The 19005-nt window shown below is 47.7% G+C and overlaps 1 protein-coding gene across 6 annotated transcripts in view; it reads left to right on the top strand.

Annotated features, from left to right (window-relative positions):
• The window catches only part of ttc28 (tetratricopeptide repeat domain 28), a 273831-nt gene extending 256298 nt beyond the window's left edge, over positions 1–17533 (top strand). For 3 of the 6 annotated variants that reach the window (XM_076986484.1, XM_076986487.1, XM_076986489.1), the window contains 13 exons: positions 525–705; positions 4400–4543; positions 6894–7038; positions 7181–7360; positions 7435–7937; positions 8156–8403; positions 8503–8627; positions 8906–9137; positions 12924–13000; positions 13675–13698; positions 14445–14574; positions 14800–14907; positions 15233–17533. In XM_076986484.1, the coding sequence (XP_076842599.1) occupies positions 525–705; positions 4400–4543; positions 6894–7038; positions 7181–7360; positions 7435–7937; positions 8156–8403; positions 8503–8627; positions 8906–9137; positions 12924–13000; positions 13675–13698; positions 14445–14574; positions 14800–14907; positions 15233–16845 (3710 nt within the window). In that variant the 3' untranslated portion in view covers positions 16846–17533. The remainder of the gene's footprint in view (positions 1–524; positions 706–4399; positions 4544–6893; positions 7039–7180; positions 7361–7434; positions 7938–8155; positions 8404–8502; positions 8628–8905; positions 9138–12923; positions 13001–13674; positions 13699–14444; positions 14575–14799; positions 14908–15232) is intronic. The other 3 variants (XM_076986485.1, XM_076986490.1, XM_076986486.1) reach the window with 3 other exon arrangements.
• The last annotated feature ends 1472 nt before the right edge of the window (positions 17534–19005 follow it).

Here is a 19005-nt window from a genome sequence, read left to right as displayed (position 1 = left end):
CACACACACACACGCACGCACGCACGCACGCACACACACACACACGCACGCGCACACACGCACGCACGCACACACACACACACACACGCGCACACACACACACACACACCCACATACACACGCGCGCACACACACACACGCTCACGCACACACACACACCCACCCACATACACACGCGCGCACACACACACACACGCACGCACGCACGCACGCACACACACACACACACACACCCCCACACACACACACACACACGCGCGCGCGCGCGCGCACACACACACACACACACACACACAAAGCAGTGTCATCCTGCTTCATGCAGCACACACTTGAATCCTTGTTGAATCTGAAGCGACATATTTCACCCTGTAGCCATCTGCAGGATGGCCTGCCTGTTTTGCATCACACGATTCTGATTTACTGGCTACCTCAAACCTGTTTAGATTATTAGCAAAGGACACAGAGGCTGCAGCAGAACCAGAGTGTATCATGTTTGTGTGATCTTCAAACCCCCTCTCCTCCAGGCATCCTGAAGTTCCACGAGGTGTACCTGGGCGAGGGGGCATCTGACAGTGGCATGGCTGACTTCCAAGAGGTCGGCGGCGGGTCGGCAGTGGGCAGTGGTGGGGGTGGGCCCAGCTCATCCCTGGAGCAGCACATTGCCAGTGCCCGCGAAGCTCTGGGCGTGGATGCCTACTACAGCAGGTGAGCGCACAGCACGGCAGCTCTGGGAACCACTCCACAGTGGGATTACACCTAATCCCACAGCGAATGGAGGATTAAGAAACAATGCGGGGTGACGAATTAAAGTGGTTTCTCTTGCATGGCTAATTCTGACCACACAGCAAGAACACAATGTTCAGCACTGCGTTTGATATTTAAGCAAATTAACTCTGGTTACGTAGAGGTTGTATTTGCGGGTCTGTAACAGGCTTAAAAGGAAATCAGCTCACGCGTAGCATCAGATTGTCGTAAGCATTGGTAGTTAGTCGACTGTCCCCTGCTAAACAGCACAGACTACAGTGTAAAGCAAATGGGGTGTTATATCTGCCTTGTCTCATATGGACCTAACTAAGCTGCAAATCCTGCTGCTCCTGGATCTGAAGCTGGGTATTTGGATCCTGGTCAGCAGGGTGTTTAATTAAAGATAGAAAGATGACGAGAGACAGAGGGACGGAGTGAGGGCTGGAGAAGGAGAGGCGGAGGAAACTGTCTGGTGGAGGAACCTTTGAGAGTCTAAATAAGGTCTGATGGATGCGGTCGATTAGGTCGGTGGTACCTAACACAGCAGGAACGGTTTCACAGTGTGTGCATAAGTGTGTGCGTGTGTGTGCGTGTGTGTGTGTGTGTGTGTGTGTGTGTGTGTGTGTGTGTGTGTGTGTGTGTGTGTGTGTGTGTGTGTGTGTGTGTTCTGGCCCTAGAGGTACCATGTCTCAGCAGACACACTGAAAAAAAAGCGGTGGCAGCTGGGTGGGGGTTGGGACAGGTACATCCCACAACTCCACCCTCCTGTGGCATGACAACTCCACCCTCCTGTGGCATGACAGGAGAAATCCCTGTCCATACGCTGCTCTGGGCCATCATCATGCTGGGCGAGCTCAGCTGTGTGGAGAAGTGTGAACTACTTCCTAACCTGCCTCGTAAAAGACACTGTGGGGCTCTGGACAAAAGTGTGGACAAGGACATCAGCACTCACTCAGTTGCGTATGGATGACTAGCAGGTTCCTGACTATTTGGCCTAACGCTAGACTAAAAAGTCTTCTAATGGAGAAACTCCATAGGCAGCGAAACAGGGTTAATCAAGCCCCAAGGGCTGGCAATGGTTCCGGGTGTTGGTTTAAAAGACGACACACGTTTTAAACAAACTTCAAACTTTACTCCGTCAAATGCACATTGCAAACAGTCACTACAGTTGCACTCGAATTCCCTCCAAAACCTCCCTCCAAAATCTCCTCCCAAATACCCGACTACCCCCAGCGGCGCACATGCGCATTCACAGTTAACGTCGGGCTGGGCGGAGCCAGTGCAGGAGTGGGCAGGGCCAGCACAGAACTCAGTGGCCATTGCTCTGTTTTGTGTCGGGTTCATAATCCTGGCATGGATTAATAATGGTTCAGATTTCAGGCTAATTATTAGGTCTCATTCATTTGCAGACTTCAGAAAATTGCTTAACCTTTTGTTTTTGTTCCTCACTGACCTATCCTATACAACCTAGCACCAACATAGCTTGTGACAAATGTAAGTGAACAGAGACCAATGCTAACTGGTTCTTGATGGTTTCATTCACTGGTATAAAAGCAAACATGCTGATAGGGGCAAACCCACCGTTTCCTCTGATTTCAGTTTTCATCACTAAGAAATGAAATTTTTATTTGTAGACTTATTTAATAACCGCATTCAGTCTCTTTATTCTGTGTTCAGTTTTTTTTATTCTAGTCAAACACTCGCATTAACTCTGAATAATTGCATATTTGCTGTGTGAATAAGTTAAATCTATTCCTAATATTGTCAGCATTAACACACAGAGTGAGCATGTAATTCCAACCCAGCAAACATCTGCAGTTGTTGCAGACATTTATTAGGTGCAAATGAAGTGGATTTTGCATATGTAATCGAGGCAGATCATTTTCCCAGTACGACATGAAACACTCAGATGTGGTTTAATCAGGGATCAGCCCCCCCTCCAAAACCCCCTTCTCTACCCCCCCCCCCCCCCATATCCCCTTTTTCATTACAGTCATTCAAACATATTTGTTTCCTCAATCCCTTCCCACTCAGAAATTAGTTTATGAAGATCTGCGATTGCATGCGTGTTATTTTGATCGTTTGCAAAAATGGTTCCAGTATTCCTTATTGCACCTTAATGGACCCTGTGCATAACATGGGGTATTCAGAACTAGGATGTATTTCCCAGATTATTTATTTGTGTGTGTAGGAACATATGAGGTGTAATCATTAGTGTGGGATTGTTTGTGTGCGTCTTTGTGGTTCAGATCATATCTGTGTGTATGTGTGTGTGTGTGTGTCTCCCTAATCCCACAGCCCTAAAGTAATGTTTTCTCCTTGAGGCATACTGCACCCCCCCCCCCCCCCCCCCCCCCAAACACACACACACACACACACACATACAAACACACACGCATTTCTCCCTACCCTAGTCATCTTTTCCTACATTCCAGCTTATTCTAGCTTATGTGGGTGCCTGGGTGCTTTAAGATCAACCACCATTTACACTGTCAACACACCAGCCTCCAATCCCCACCCCTCCACCACCCTCCAATCTCCACCCCTCCACCACCCTCCAATCTCCACCCCTCCACCCCCCTCCAATCTCCACCCCTCCACCACCCTCCAATCCTGACTCCTCCACCACCCTCCAATCTCCACCCCTCCACCACCCTCCAATCTCCACCCCTCCACCACCCTCCAATCTCCACCCCTCCACCACCCTCCAATCTCCACCCCTCCACCACCCTCCAATCCTGACTCCTCCACCACCCTCCAATCTCCACCCCTCCACCACCCTCCAATCTCCACCCCTCCACCCCCCTCCAATCTCCACCCCTCCACCACCCTCCAATCCTGACTCCTCCACCACCCTCCAATCTCCACCCCTCCACCACCCTCCAATCTCCACCCCTCCACCACCCTCCAATCCTGACTCCTCCACCACCCTCCAATCTCCACCCCTCCACCACCCTCCAATCTCCACCTCTCCATCACCCTCTGAACATCATCTCCTCCACTCCTGCACTATTAGGGCAAAGGCATAGTTTAGCACATAAGAAAGTAAGTAGTAGCACACTTTAGCTAATCTGAAAGTGTATTTTGTAAGGCTATGAAGCAGTCCACTATTGCACTATTCCTATCTGATCACATCTAGCTACAGTAGTTTCTGAGTCACTGGATGGTTGATGGTTTGGGACAGTGACTCGACTCCTTGACATCTCTCTCTTCTTCTTACTTACTCCTCCATTCCTCCCCCAATTGTATTGAACTCTCCAGAAAATCTCTGCAACATGCAGGCTAGTTGAAACGCTGTCATTGGGCCAGTTAGGCCCTGACTATTTATTAGGACATTGTTCAACCATTTTAATTGGCATGTTGATCAGTTGAGAGTGGGTCTTTTTTAAGCAAGAAAGCCAATAAGAAATGTTTGACAGAGAAAAGTACTCCAGGCTAATTATGCTCATCATAAGCCCACTGTGTGAAGGCCTTTTATGATGAAACCATGGGCTGAATGGACAAGGATGACATGTTTGTAGGTGACATGGTTATGAATGACATCTTTATTGGTGAAGTGGTTTTGGGTGGGAGTGCAGGTATGATGGACTAATGCAGTGATGGCAGAGTCAGATGGTGCTTCTGATGGAGTCATGTGATGCATTGTGTCCTCCAGCAGAGCATGCTCCAGCAGTGAGACGGAGAGTGAGGCAGGCGATCTCCTCGACCAGCAGTTTGAGGAGATCAACAACCAGCTGAACTCCACCACCGACCCCACTGGCTTCCTCAGAATGGTGTCCAGGAACAACCTCTTCAACAGGTTAGACAGCACACCGAGGCCACCTGACGGCTATGCTCAGTCTGCAAACCCAACAGTGGATTCTTCTTATCGCTTTGGTCCTTACATCTCTTACAAATTACATCTATCAAAGTTTGGGTACCTGATGAACACGTTATATTTTAGAAAGTGTGCCAAAAATGAGGCCTAATATGATAAAAGCACCAAAACTTGTATGTATGCATCCATTATCTTGTTTGTATGTAGAGTGGTAGGCAGAAGCCTGTCATCCATTATCTTGTTTGTATGTAGAGTGGTAGGCAGAAGCCTGTCAGAGGTTCTGAGCTCCAGTTCAGAATAGATGTAGATTCACTACAGAACAGAAGCACTGATGTACTGTATATTAAACTGTACATGAGTAGGCCTACATAAGGAAAAACAGACATTTAGACATCTTGGGGATGAGAGAGAGTGTAAGAGAGGAGAGAGATGGTGGAGGAGAGGAGAGAGAGGGCGGAGGAGCGATCGATCACTTAATCACTAAACAATTAGCGTATGTGTTCAACATAAATATATGCAGTGAGTTCCACTGCTGAAGCCCGTGGGCAGTGATGATTATTAGGGAATCAGAGGTGAAGATCCGCTCACTGCTGGGGCTGTACTTCCTGAATAATTTGAAATTTGAAGAGTGAGAGGAAGTAAAAGACACAGGTTGAAAAAACACCAGGTCTCACTGGCAGGGGGAGAGAGGAGGGGCAGGGGGAGAGAGGAGGGGAGGGGCAGGGGGAGAGAGGAGGGGAGGGGGAGGGGCAGGGGGAGAGAGGAGGGGAGGGGGAGGGGCAGGGGGAGAGAGGAGGGGAGGGGCAGGGGGAGAGAGGAGGGGAGGGGGAGGGGCAGGGGGAGGGGCAGGGGGAGAGAGGAGGGGAGGGGCAGGGGGAGAGAGGAGGGGAGGGGCAGGGGGAGAGAGGAGGGGAGGGGGAAGGGCAGGGGGAGGGGCAGGGGGAGAGAGGAGGGGAGGGGCAGGGGGAGAGAGGAGGGGAGGGGCAGGGGGAGGGGCAGGTGGAGAGAGGAGGGGAGGGGAGGGGGAGGGGCAGGTGGAGAGAGGAGGGGAGGGGGAGGGGCAGGGGAGGGGCAGGGGCAGGGGGAGGGGCAGGGGTGGGTTGGCACTGAGTGTTGCCAAGCCCTGCTTATACTGTCTTTCAATGAGAGTATCACTCGAGTCATAATCAGTATATGTACGCTTGAGTTGTTTGTGTGTGTGTGTGTGTGTGTGTGTGTGTGTGTGTGTGTGTGTGTGTGCGTGTTCATTATGAGCTCAGAGACGTACGGAGTTTTCCAATTTCATTACCACTGCGTGCCTCTTCACATGCAAGATCACCCCATCCACAATCACCCCTCACTGACTCACCCTAACCACAATCACCCCTCACAGTCACCCTATCCTCAATAACCCCATCCACAATCACCCCTCACTGACTCACCCTATCCTCAATCACCCCATCCACAATCACCCCTCACAGAGTCACCCTATCCACAATCACCCCTCACTGACTCACCCCATCCACAATCACCCCTCACAGTCACCCTATCCTCAATCACCCTATCCTCAATCACCCCTCACTGATTCAGCCTGTCCTTAATCATCCCATCCATAATGGACGCCCACCCTCATTCTCATGCAGGGCAGTCCGATGTAATCCACCCACCAGCGACTTCCACATTGTTTTCATAAAAGTCACAGCTCAACGATCTACTTCCTCGTTAGTGCCAGGGTTCAATACGGCCTGTTTTCCTAGTGGCTGAGCTGCGGAAACTTTGATTGTACTCGTGAGTGTCTTTCATCTCCGTTAGCCTCTGAAGCCCTGGCTGTCTGGGCAGCCTGCCTGCGTGTCTGAATGTTACAGAACATATGGTGAACATTTCCGCCACCTGGTGCTGTGCTGCACAGTTACCATAGTGATCTTGCCTTTTGCCCGCAGGTCCTTCAGGTTATTGATGCTTTTAATAATCAGTTTTTTTCTGCTATTGGAAAACGTCCCACAGCAGTTCCAATTTTGGGTGAAAAATCTAATGGAAAAATGGAATGATGTTTTTTGCATATAGGCATCTATTAATGTACGCCAAAGATGCAAGTTTCTGTGGATGGTAGACAGGTTTATCATATCATTATCAGAGAGGTGACCTGAATTGGCATCATGAAGCTGTCAGAAGCTTCCTGAAGCTCTTTTTTAAAGATCTCAACTGAAATCAACACTACTCAAATCCTGATCCTTTTATGCTGCATGCCAACATAGACACACAGTGCCACATAGTGGCTCCTGCAGGAAACTGTCAGGCAGTGCCTTTTCACTCACCCACCAAGCATCGTGTTCAATGTGTTTTGTTGGTTCAGGAGCTGTCAGAGCATGACAAGTCTTTTCAGCAACACGGTGTCGCCGGTGAAAGAGGGCAGCTCCTCGCTGTCCCACGGCTCCACCGCCCTCAGCAAGCCGCCCCTGCGTGCACTCTATGACCTGCTCATAGCTCCACTGGAGGGGGTGAGACGCGGCTGTTGCATTGTCCAACACTGGTTTGGGAGTCTGGAAGGCTGACCAAGGACTGTACATGCATAACCCATGCTTCTCCTCTGCCACACTCCCCCCCCCCCATATCCCTTCAAACACCCTGCCTTTCCCCCAGGGTCTGATGCACTCCAGTGGGCCTGTTGGCCGGCACCGGCAGCTGGTTCTGGTTCTGGAAGGCGAGCTCTACCTGATCCCGTTCGCTCTGCTAAAGGGCAGCTCCTCCAACGAATACTTGTACGAGCGTTTCAGCCTCATCGCTGTGCCGTCACTAGGCACTCTGGGGTCGCCCTCCAAGGTCAGTGCCCAACAATCAAACACACACACACAGGATATATATATATATATAATCTCCCTCCCACCACCCCATAGGTTCACCAGCGGCGTGGGGGTGTGGCTCTGTGCAGTGGGGGCGGGTCCATGGCGGCAGTGGTGGCCAATCCTCGCCTCCCTGCCTCAGTCATGGACCGCTGGCTGTGGGGCCCCATGCCTTCGGCCGAAGAGGAGGCCCACATGGTGGCCGAGCTGCTGGACTGCCAGCCTCTAGCCGGCCCTGCCGCCACTAAGGAGCGTGTGATGAGCGCCCTCACGCATGCTGAATGTGCACACTTCGCCACCCACATTTCCTGGAAGCTAGCCGCCCTGGTCCTCACCCCCAATCAGGATGCAGGTCCCGGACCGGGTCCTCCAGCGCCGCCCTCCGGGGGTGGGGAAGCCGGAGCCAAATCCAGCTACACCATTCCAGAGAGCCTGCGCATGCCCGACGATGCCAGCGATGCAGAGAGCGTTTGCGACAGCCCACCCCTGCAGGAGTTCCTGCTGACGGCCGCCGACATTCTGGACCTGCGGTTACCTGTGAAGCTGGTGGTGCTGGGGTCAGTGCAGCTCCGGAGATCAGCACTCACGTCAAAAACAGAAGCTCACGTCCTTTGGGCCTCTAATCAGTGTATCAACAGTGCTTTTAACAAGCTATGCTCTGACTGCCATCACCTTCACCTGCACATTTCCACTCTGTTCACACTAATCACCTGCAGCTGTTGCCTGACCCAGAGAGCAGGCCCTGACACTCTCGTGTGCTCTGATCTGCATTCAGGTCCTACCAGGAGTCCGACTGCAAGGTGACGTCCGATGGGGTGGTGGGCCTGACCCGGGCCTTCCTGGCAGCCGGGGCGCAGTGCGTGCTCGTCTCCCTCTGGCCCGTGCCCACCGCCGCCTCCAAGATGTTTGTGCATGCCTTCTACACGGCTCTGCTCAACGGGACGAAAGCCAGTGCCGCGCTGGCTGATTCCATGAAGACGCTTCAGAGCAGCAAGCAGTTCTCTCACCCCTCCCACTGGGCGGGTCAGCGAGCCGTGCTGTTCTTCCTTCATCTTTTCTTCTCTTTCCTCGTCCTTCCGGACTGACACGCCCCTTCTTTGCTCTTGGAATGTGTCCTTGCAGGCTATATGCTGATTGGCAGCGATGTGAAGCTGAACAGCCCCTCGTCCCTGATTGGTCAGGCCCTCGCTGAGATCCTGCAGTACCCTGACAAAGCCAGAGACGCACTGAGGGTGCTGCTTCACCTGGTGAGGGTTGCATGCTGTCATAACCAGATCATGTTACACCACAACGCTGATCTCGTCGTCAGCATCTTCCAGATGTCTGTTATGACTGCTCTACCCTGTAACACCCTGTAACCCAACAGATGTCTGTTATTACAGCTCTACCCTGTAACAGCTCTGAACCCAACTGCTGCTACAATTCACAAAGGGGTTTCCACTTTATATTTTTTACCATGATAGCATCCGAAGTTCTCTTCGTTTCTTACTTTTGCGTCTAAAAACAACCAAACAAAATTCTCCAGGTGGAGAAGTCGCTGCAGCGCATCCAGAACGGGCAACGCAACTCCATGTACACATCACAGCAGAGCGTGGAGAACAAGGTGGGTGGGGTCCCGGGCTGGCAGGCCCTGCTGACGGCTGTGGGCTTCAGGCTCGACTCAACCGGCGCCGGCCTCCCCGCTGCCGTCTTCTTCCCCACGGCTGACCCCGGCGACCGACTCCAGCAGTGCAGCACCACCTTGCAGTCCCTGCTCGGTAGGCTCCACCCCCTCCCCGCTTCACACATTTTTCTAGGTGGTTTCTGGGTGGCTTGCGCCAGACTTCGATGTAGACGGAGGTTACAGCTAGGTTTATACTTGACGCGGGGCAAAAATGACACAATCGCGATGGCCCTGCTCTCCCATCACGAGGTAGTGCACCTCCCGATTTTTGTTACTTTACGCATGCTGCGCTTCAGCACAATGAACGAAGTTATGTTTGCCGAGTTCCTACACCTTTTACAAGGTAGAATTCAAGCACTTGTATGGTACTTTCAAGGTCCATTTTAAATATTTTCCAGCACCTTCAGTTTAATTAAGATACATATTTGGGTCAGTGATAAATAAGGGTTGGTATGACGTCCAAATCACAAATATACTTTAAACATGTTAAAACAACGTTAGATGTTTGTTTAGATGTATATTTTGCATTTCATAGCATTTTATATGACATTTTTCACAGTCACATTAAATTGTCAAGTGGTGTAACCACAAACGCATGACAAGTATTAAGTAATTCAGCCTTCGAGAAGTTATGTAAGTACAGATGAAATAAGTGATTTATTATGAAATATAATTTCAAATTATATTTAAATATTTTATTTTTAAACTAAGATAATATGGGTTTTTGGTGTACTGAGCAAGTCAATATACCATAGACATTCATGTTTTCTCTCTAATCTTGGGTCAGTTGGTTTAAAATAATTTTAAATTTCATTTTACAGTGTAGTACAGTGCTGAAATCATATGCATAGTATATATTTTGTGCAATATGATATTTTTATGAGAAACACTGGTTACACCAACTGACAAGCAATTAAAGTTGAATAAAAAGTTATGAAGTGAATCAGGTGTTTTAATTAATGTGATCAAAATCTAATAGATTTTTAAAATACTATATAAAACAATACTTTTAACAATGAAGAAATGGATTGATAAGTAGGCCACAGTACGAACAATTCATACACCTTATTCATCATATTACATTAAAAACAATCTATTGTAAGACGATATCTAGAAAATCATGCACACGCTAGGACAAATGAACACGAAAAGTCAAGACAAACAAAACAGTGTACAGACGATGAACGGACAGGACCCACACATGTGCGCTCTCAACTCCAGTTCGCAGTCGCTCCCCACACGTAACAAGACAAACGGAGAGTGAGGCGAAAGTGAAGTAGGCCCCGCCCACCTGAGGGACGAACACAACGCAACAACAACAACTGCCGCTGTATACGTGGGCGACCATTAGGGGGCCCACCGTACCGTGACAATTGTGGATGACTATGTAAACACTTGACCTTGGTTTGAATATTTCAAACTATTTTTCATATTAACTTGAATATTTGATGATGATTTAAATTTATTAACATTTTACTGAGGTCATACCATTTGACATGTATTCTCATCGTACCTGACAATGACATCTGAATCTGCTTTATTTTGTCAAATTTTACTGAGAGTTACTAATCTTGACTTATGGCAGTTGGAGTCTTCAGAGGTCCTTCTGTTTGACATCACATTCTGTTACATGATCTTCTGGCTCAAAATGTTCAAAATGGCTCCAAAAAGGGTGGTTACACCAGTAGATATACCAGACGTTTGACTTAAGCCCTATCCGGACGGGATTAGTTCTCAGAGATTAGTTTTTTTGATTAGTTTCTCAGGGGGTCCTGGGGTAATTTTCTCTTTTACGGGGGGTCCTCTGTGATTTTAATCCCGTCCGGAACGAGCATGTCCGTGTTTTTCTCAGACGTCCTCAGAGAAAATTACAGGCGGAATTACCTACTGTTTTTCGCTGTACTCCGTGGTCGTCTGGTAATTTTAGTCCCGTCCGGATCCACATGTCTGAGTTTATACATGCAGACATCACCTCGCGTTTAATAAAACAGCTATATGTCCACTGCCATGCACCGTAGTTACACGTTGGGCGCGCGTTTTCACGGAGATCCACATAAAGACAGCGGCGAGCGAAAATGGATTTACTGGATTTTTTAATGGATTTATTTTATTTTATTTAACGGATTTATTTAGCTATTTACATTCATTAGCGATTTTTTATAATGTGTTTTCTGTATTGGTTTAACAAAATAGCTTAACTTAAACGGAGATCTTAAATGCTGAACTGAACAGTATTAAAGTTAAAAGTTAAAAAGGAATCATCAGAGTTGGCAGTGTGACATTATTAAACATGCTATCACGTGACAAGGCGATGTCATGTGACCGAGAAAGCCAAAAACTCACGGGTCCTCCTGTTTTTTCAATTGCTGTCCGGATGCAAGAGTTTTATCACTGAGTACAAGGGTGAAATATTTTTCACAGACGTCCCCCTGAAAAACTAATCCCGTCCGGATAGGGCTTTAGCAGACATGATTCCCCATGTTAATGGAATGGAAATATTCAGAACTGACATGTTTGTCTATTATTATTTGATATTTAAAAATACTTGTTTAAGATTATGCCAGTCTATTTCAGAGGTTGTTTAGAATGTCAGTGCACATTTTTTCAACAACTTACTGTAACGCTCGGGGCGCAGCGAAGGACGAGGCACGGAATCCTTTACTTGCTGAACGTTACTTTATTAATACAAACAACAGCGCAGGTAGCGCACGAAGAACACGTATACATACAGACGTGTTACACTTAAACAAAGATGAGCACAGGACACTGCACGAATGCACATTAAATAGACAAACCACATAAGTCCCAAGTGATGACGAGACGAGCCACAAGTGAGACATTAAGACATAACCGCACCCACGGAGATCCACATGCAGACGACTGGATGTAGACAACGTAAACACACGCCCAAAAGGGAGGGGTCAGGGGCTGTAACGTGACACTTATATTCTTGGTGCTGCATTTTTATGGTAACACCATTTAGACAATTTTGCCTTTTTATCTCAGTATTATCTCAAAACTTAATAAAATCAGGCTTGTCAAGATAGTGGCCCAAAGAAAAAGATATCTCAAAGTAAATTATAGCTTTATTTTGAAATAATCACATTTTAAAAGTTATTCAAACTTCAGAGACAGAAAAAAATGAGCGGCATGTCTTTCACCAATTTATACAAATACACATATACTCGAAATGATTTGAAATAATTAGCTTTTTATCACAATAAAAGAGATGGAATCGTGTTTGGTAATAGCGGAAGAATAAGTGTATTACATAAGCTTGTTGGCGTATTAATGTATAATTAAAATATATGCTAGTTTGGTTAGGATTTGTTCCGGTAGCTAACTTAGCTAGCATATATTTTATTTAATGGTTGTTTATTTTCAAAATGCCCAATCTTAACGTCTTCACGTTCTCTCATATTTCGCCCTGGAATTACTTAACGTAATACAAGAGAACTGTTCAGTCAGACAGATTTGTTGTGAAACGAAATACAGTTATAGCTTCAAGCATTTTCAAGTACTTTAGCCAAAAGTCCAGTACTTTTCAAACTGGAACACAATGCAACATTAAAATTTGTCAGGTAAATGTTCCTTCCCCTGTTTTTGAGGGGTATTTCTTTACACTACCACATCTTTACACTACCACATATTGTTATGGCTTGCGCTGTTTGCGCGAGGTGTGCGGAGTTGAGCACTACGGTCACACACGAAAGAATAACTGAGCCTTAACTCATGAGTCCTCGTCAAAGTGGCACAGTGTTGAAATCAGCCGATTCCACAGTGACAGCCTTTTGGTTGCTAGACATCTGTTAGCTTGGTATTGGCTTCAGGGACTGAGTTGATGGTCTCTCTGTTGTGTTCCCTGTACCAATCACTGCAGGTCTTCCACCTCCTGCTCTGCAGGCCCTGTGTAAACTCATCACAGCCTCTGAGACAGGAGAGCAGCTCATCAGCAGGGTAAGACCACACACACAACACACACACACACACCATACATACACCACATCATACACACCACACACACCAGGCACACCATACACACCACACACAGTCACACTATACATGCACCACATCATACACACCACACACACCAGACACACCAAACCATACACACACCACACATCCCACACACACCATTCACACACCACACAAAGTACACACCATGCACACCACACACACCATATACACACCACACACAGTACACACCATACACACCACATACATTCCATACACACCAGACACCATACACACACATACACACACCATACAAACCACACACACACCACAGACACACCACACACACACACCACACAAAGTACCCACCACACACCACACACAGTACACACCACACCATACATCCCACACACAGCATTCACACACCACACGCAGTACACACCACACACAAACTGTACACACCACACCATACTCACCACACACACACCTTACACACCACAGACACACCACATACACCTCCCACTCCTCACACACCTTACACACCCACCTCATCATTATTACAGTTACTGTCATGTGCCTTTTCAGACATCTGCATGCACAATGTGGAATTACTAATGCTTGCTTTGTATGCCACTGAATCTCTCTTCTTCTCTTTTCCTAAACTTGCCAATTTGAAGGCTGTTAAGAATGTAGTGGGAATGGTAAGTGCTTGAGTACTTGCATTCAGCTAACATGCATGTCTAAACGTACCTGTTAAAGGAACATGACAGTGTTCTTCAGCCTCTTCTTCCTCACCTGCCTCATCTGTAGTGTGTGGTTGATTAGTGCTCCTAACAAAAGCTAAGGGTAGCAGTAGCATATCTGTCAGCCTTTAAAATATGTGGCTTTTGAACATGACCAGGACCACAGCTATAACATTGTTCAACACTGAAGCACCAGAATGAAAATAAGTTCCAGTTACTTAAAGTTTGCCCAAGGTTTTGTGGTATCCATTCACAATCAGGAGCAGTGTGCAGTTTGAGCTGAAGGGCTTCAGGCCAGCCAAAGCATGTCTGTTCAGATTTCTTCCTCTCTTGAAAGTAGTCCCATCTCTGAAAGAATAAATTTAAATTTAAAGAGTTCCTGAAAGCATTCAATAATACTAATATGTGTTTTGCATGAACATTCATTGACCCCCTTAAGCTGCTATTTATAAGAGTTTTTGCTCCTTTTCTAAGTACAGGAGAACACATTGAAATCTCATCATTGATAAATGATCTTATGCTACAGATGCGGTCAAAGAGATGAAGCTGAACAATACTGGAATACTGGAAAAATACTTTTAAGACAGCATTATCATAATAACACGGCTACTCTGTTCATAAGAAGTGTACCAATACTCATTGTTGTTAGTGTGGACAAGTGTGATCTGTTAGGCTGCCCTTACGTATTGCGTCTGTGTCTATAGCTTCACCAGGTTCTGGTTCAGCTGCAGGCGGGGGAGAAGGAGCAGGATTTCTCCCTGGTGCCCATCCAGGTGTCCATCAGCGTGCAGCTGTGGAGGCTCCCGGGCTGCCATGAGTTCCTGGCTGCTTTGGGTGAGAGCTGTAGCTGGCGCCCCCTCCTGGGCAAAACAGCTGTGTGACAGCCTACCCTTCCATTTCTGCTTTTGTGTGTATTGTAAGCGTGGAGCTTAAATTCAGCGGTGTCTCTCTGTCACTCTCTCTCGCTCTCTCTCTATGTCTCTATGTGTGTGTGTGTGTGTGTGTGTGTGTGTGTGTGTGTGTGTGTGTGTGTGTGTGTGTGTGTGTGTATCCGTCCAGGGTTTGATCTGTGTGAAGTTGGTCAGGAGGAGGTGGTGCTGAAAACCGGGAAACAGGCGAACCGACGCACTGTACACTTCGCCCTCCAGTCCCTGCTGGCCCTGTTTGGTAAGCACTGCCAACAGCTCATGGTTCATTGCGTGTTTATCCACCATGGTGTGGCTGTGGAACATACCGGCAATTCCCTGATAACAAGCATATATATCTAACAGGAGACGTGTGTTATCAGAATCAGAACTGTTAAAATCACCTAGAACCAGATGTAAAAGAATGATCAAACATAGATCAGACTAAAATAGAATACAGGAAATATATACTGTATTTACATAAATGTTTAAATACATTACACACACACACAGACATACATATGCATTTCTGTATAAATTCATATACAGAAATCCTGATACTCCATCACTTCTGTTTCTGCTTTCAGATTCCACAGAGCTGCCCAAGCGCTTGAGTCTGGACAGCTCATCCTCACTGGAGTCTCTGGCATCCGCTCAGTCAGTTTCCCAACAAATGCCCCTCGGCTACCCCAACCCCCACTTCTCGCCCCCCTGTCCCGACAGTCTGGCCTCAGACGCCATCTCTGTCTACAGTCTGAGTTCCATCGCCTCGTCTGTGAGCTTTCTGTCACGGCCTGAAGGTGCCGCAGACATCATTGGCCAGCGCTCCCGACAACAGGAGCTGGAGCATCACCGTGGGGGGGCAGGGCTCTTCGCCTCGCACCGGCACGCCCCGCCCCGTAGCCGCTCCTCCCCGCATGGCGCCGCTAGCGGCCATGATGATGATGAGTATGAGGGCTTCAGCATAATCAGCAGCGAGCCGTTGGGGAACCAATGCGATACCCTCCCCCGGCCAGCAGGGGGCAGGCATCACTGTGGGACGGCACGCGGAGGGGCGGGAAGGGGCTATGCTGCATCAGTGTCCACCAGGGGCAGCGTGAGCACTCCCACGTCACCTGTAAAGGCCAGCCTGGTTCCCAGTCCCAACTCGCCCTTTCAGAAGGTGGGTAAGGTGAGTAGCTCAGACACAGGTGAGTCAGACCAGTCCAGCACGGAGACGGACAGCACTGTGAAATCGCAGGAGGAGCATCCGCCCGGCGCACCACTTGATCCACAGGAGCTGGCGCAGAAGATCCTGGAGGAGACGCAGAGCCACATGCGGGCGGTGGAGACCCTACAGAGGAGCGCTGGTGGCGGGGAGGGCACAAGGGCTGGGGACGCCCCGACCCCGACCGGAGGTTCTGCCTTCCGCTCATCGGAGACCAGCGCTTTCAGCCGGCCCAACAGCAGAGCCAGCGTTAAAGCCCAATCCTCGCCCCTCCCCGCTTGCCCCAAACCGCCCTCCCGCACCTCCTCGCTCCAGAAGATCAGCTCGGGCTACAACAGCCCCGCCACATCGGACACGTCACTGAAGGACGGGAGCCAGCCGTCGCCTACCTCCGACAGCCATGCCCAATTCAAACTCAAATACCCAAGCTCACCCTACAGCGGGCATATCTCACGCTCGCCCAGCAACATCTCACCCAGTTCGGGCCACCAGTCACCCGCCGGGAGCGCCCCCTCTCCTGCCCTGTCCTACTCCTCCACAGGCTCCACCCGCTCCAGCCCGGCCGACGCCCCAGACCTCGACCGGCTCAGGCTGGCTGCTATCGATGAGAAAGTACAAGCCATCCACAATCTTAAGACCTTTTGGGCCAATTCCACCCAGCAGCAGCACACTGGCCCCATACGGGCCCTTCATGGTGGCACAAAAATGAGTCCCGCCCAACGGGATGTCCTAGGCCTTCTGAACCTCTCTCCCCGCCATGGCTCCGGTCAGGACCTCACAGGCCACGAACTACAAGAAATGGGGCTTCAGTCCCTGGAGCATAGCTCTACAAATCCGCCTAACGGCCATCGGAAGATCAACCCGAAAAGAGTTGGCTCTACACCCACTGAGTCTACCGGGAGTAGTCCTGGTTCCCACCCCATCAGACTGCCCACGGGGAATGGGTATAAATTCCTGTCCCCTGGGAGGTTCTTCCCTTCATCTAAATGCTGATTGGTCACTCCTACTCTGATGAAATGCAGAGGTGGAATATCTGGCTGTTTGCCAGCCCTCTGGAGACAGTAGAGGAGGACAGGCCAGGGTAGGACATGGACACCAGAGCCTCATATCGTCCACCATGTCAGACTGATCAGAGAGCATATAACACTTATGCTTCTGCCTACACTGTAAAGAATACATTGATATATGCAGACTGCCCTGAGAACTGACATGTGTCAGAAAAAAAGATTATACCAAAATGGTATTCCGACAAAAGACACTCGCTGTTTGTGTTAGTGAAGACCACACGGCCTTGACTGGTTTGTTTTGTTTCACTTTTTGATTTCTGTTTTTAATATAATTATTGTTATTGATATAATTATGGATTGTAATTGTTATAACAGTTATTTGTTTTGTAAATTAAATCAAGTGTTTTGCAATCAGCATTATACATTTTTATATTATTAAAGAGGCAAACCATGCACAAAAACAGTTGATAAACATTTTCATATTTTTATTGAAATGATGAAAAACGCATCTGACCTGACTTCTGTGTGAACTGAGTGTCAGTATTCCAGCATGGGTTCTCCTGCTATTCAGTGATTCTGTGTCTTTTTAAAAGAGATTTTGCATATGTTCTCATCCAGAAATATCCCATAATCATTTCTCAGTAAAAATGTCTCAATAAAAGGATTTAATTTACTGTCTTGCAGTTCTATATTTCTGTTTCATATTTATCCTTATGTCAGTGTTAACAGAAAAGGTTTTAATGTTTCAGATAGACAAATTATTCACCAGGGTTCTTAATACAGAAAACATTACAAGTCTAGAAAAGACACTGAAATCAAGACTAATAGCGGCTTTGCATGTAAATGTAGGTCTGGACTGGTAATCTGGCGTACCGGGCATTTGCCCGGTGGGCCGACAGTCCTCAGGGGCCGATGGCAGGGTTGCCAGGTCCTACCAAAATATCCCGCACAAAGTCAGTGTAAAACTCGCCCTTCAGAAGCCTAAACTAGCCCAAAGTCCAAAGTTGTAGACGGGGTTAGGGGCTGGGGGGTAGCAAGTGTAAATTGTCGAGGGGGGGGCAGCAGTTATGGGGTGGCGAGTGTAAGTTGTCGACGGGGGGGGTGTGGCGAGTGTAAAATGGAGACAAATTAAGTATTATATTGCGATCGATTCTTAGTGTTTACTTGTAACTCCCGCGGTAGCACAACTCAAAAGTAGCCCAAAAAACCGCACCCTGCAACCCCCCCCCATCAATTTAACAATTCATTCTCTCAATTTAATAAATCGTTGCCTCAATTTAACAATTCATTCCCTCAATTTAATAATTCATTCCCTCAATTTAATAAATCATTCTCTCAATTTAATAAATCGTAACCTTAATTTAATAAATCATTTAAATAAACCTCAAATATCTGATTTTGTGCATAACATGCAGTACACCAGATGTCATGAACCGCTTAAATTTGATTATATTTTATTTTGAACTTGGTTTAAAATATCTGGACATACTTCAGGTTTTGGCTGTTAAACATTGTTTTATCTCTGACATCCCTTAAATGTATTTTATGTAAAAATGGGTTGTTTCGGAGGAAAACCTATTATGATATTGGGCAGACCATCCGGTTCATCCGAAATCAGCTGCAAGGGTCTGGAGCACTCCATGGGTATAGGTGGATGCATAGTAAGTGCATAGAGCAAGGTGTCAGAGTTCATAAAGAGGATGTGCGTCTAATCTTGTCCACCCTGGATCCTGATGGAACACATAGCCGCAGAGCAAGGCGTCTGAACAGGAGAGCTTATTATGCAAAGGGTCCAAATTACATATGGCATGTGGATTTATACGATAAACTTAAACCGTTTGGTATTTGTATTAATGGTGCAATCGATGGATATTCACGAAAATTAATATGGCTAAAGGCATATCACACCAGTAGTGACCCACGTGTTATTGGAGGTTATTTTCTTGAAGCTGTTGTAGAACATGGAGGATCTCCCCATATAGTACGAACTGACAATGGCACAGAGAACAGTGTTCTACGAGACACACAACGTTTTTTTCAGATGTAATGATGAAGATGGTGGAGATAGAAGTTTTGTCTATGGTCGCAGCACAGCCAATCAAAGGATCGAGAGTTGGTGGGGACACCTCAGGAAGGAGTGCATTGA

This window comes from Brachyhypopomus gauderio, unplaced genomic scaffold, assembly GCF_052324685.1.
Source record: "Brachyhypopomus gauderio isolate BG-103 unplaced genomic scaffold, BGAUD_0.2 sc47, whole genome shotgun sequence".
NCBI classification, from domain to species: Eukaryota; Metazoa; Chordata; class Actinopteri; order Gymnotiformes; family Hypopomidae; genus Brachyhypopomus; species Brachyhypopomus gauderio.
The sequence above is the reverse complement of the archived record's forward strand: the minus strand, read 5'-3'. Positions and strand labels throughout refer to the sequence as shown.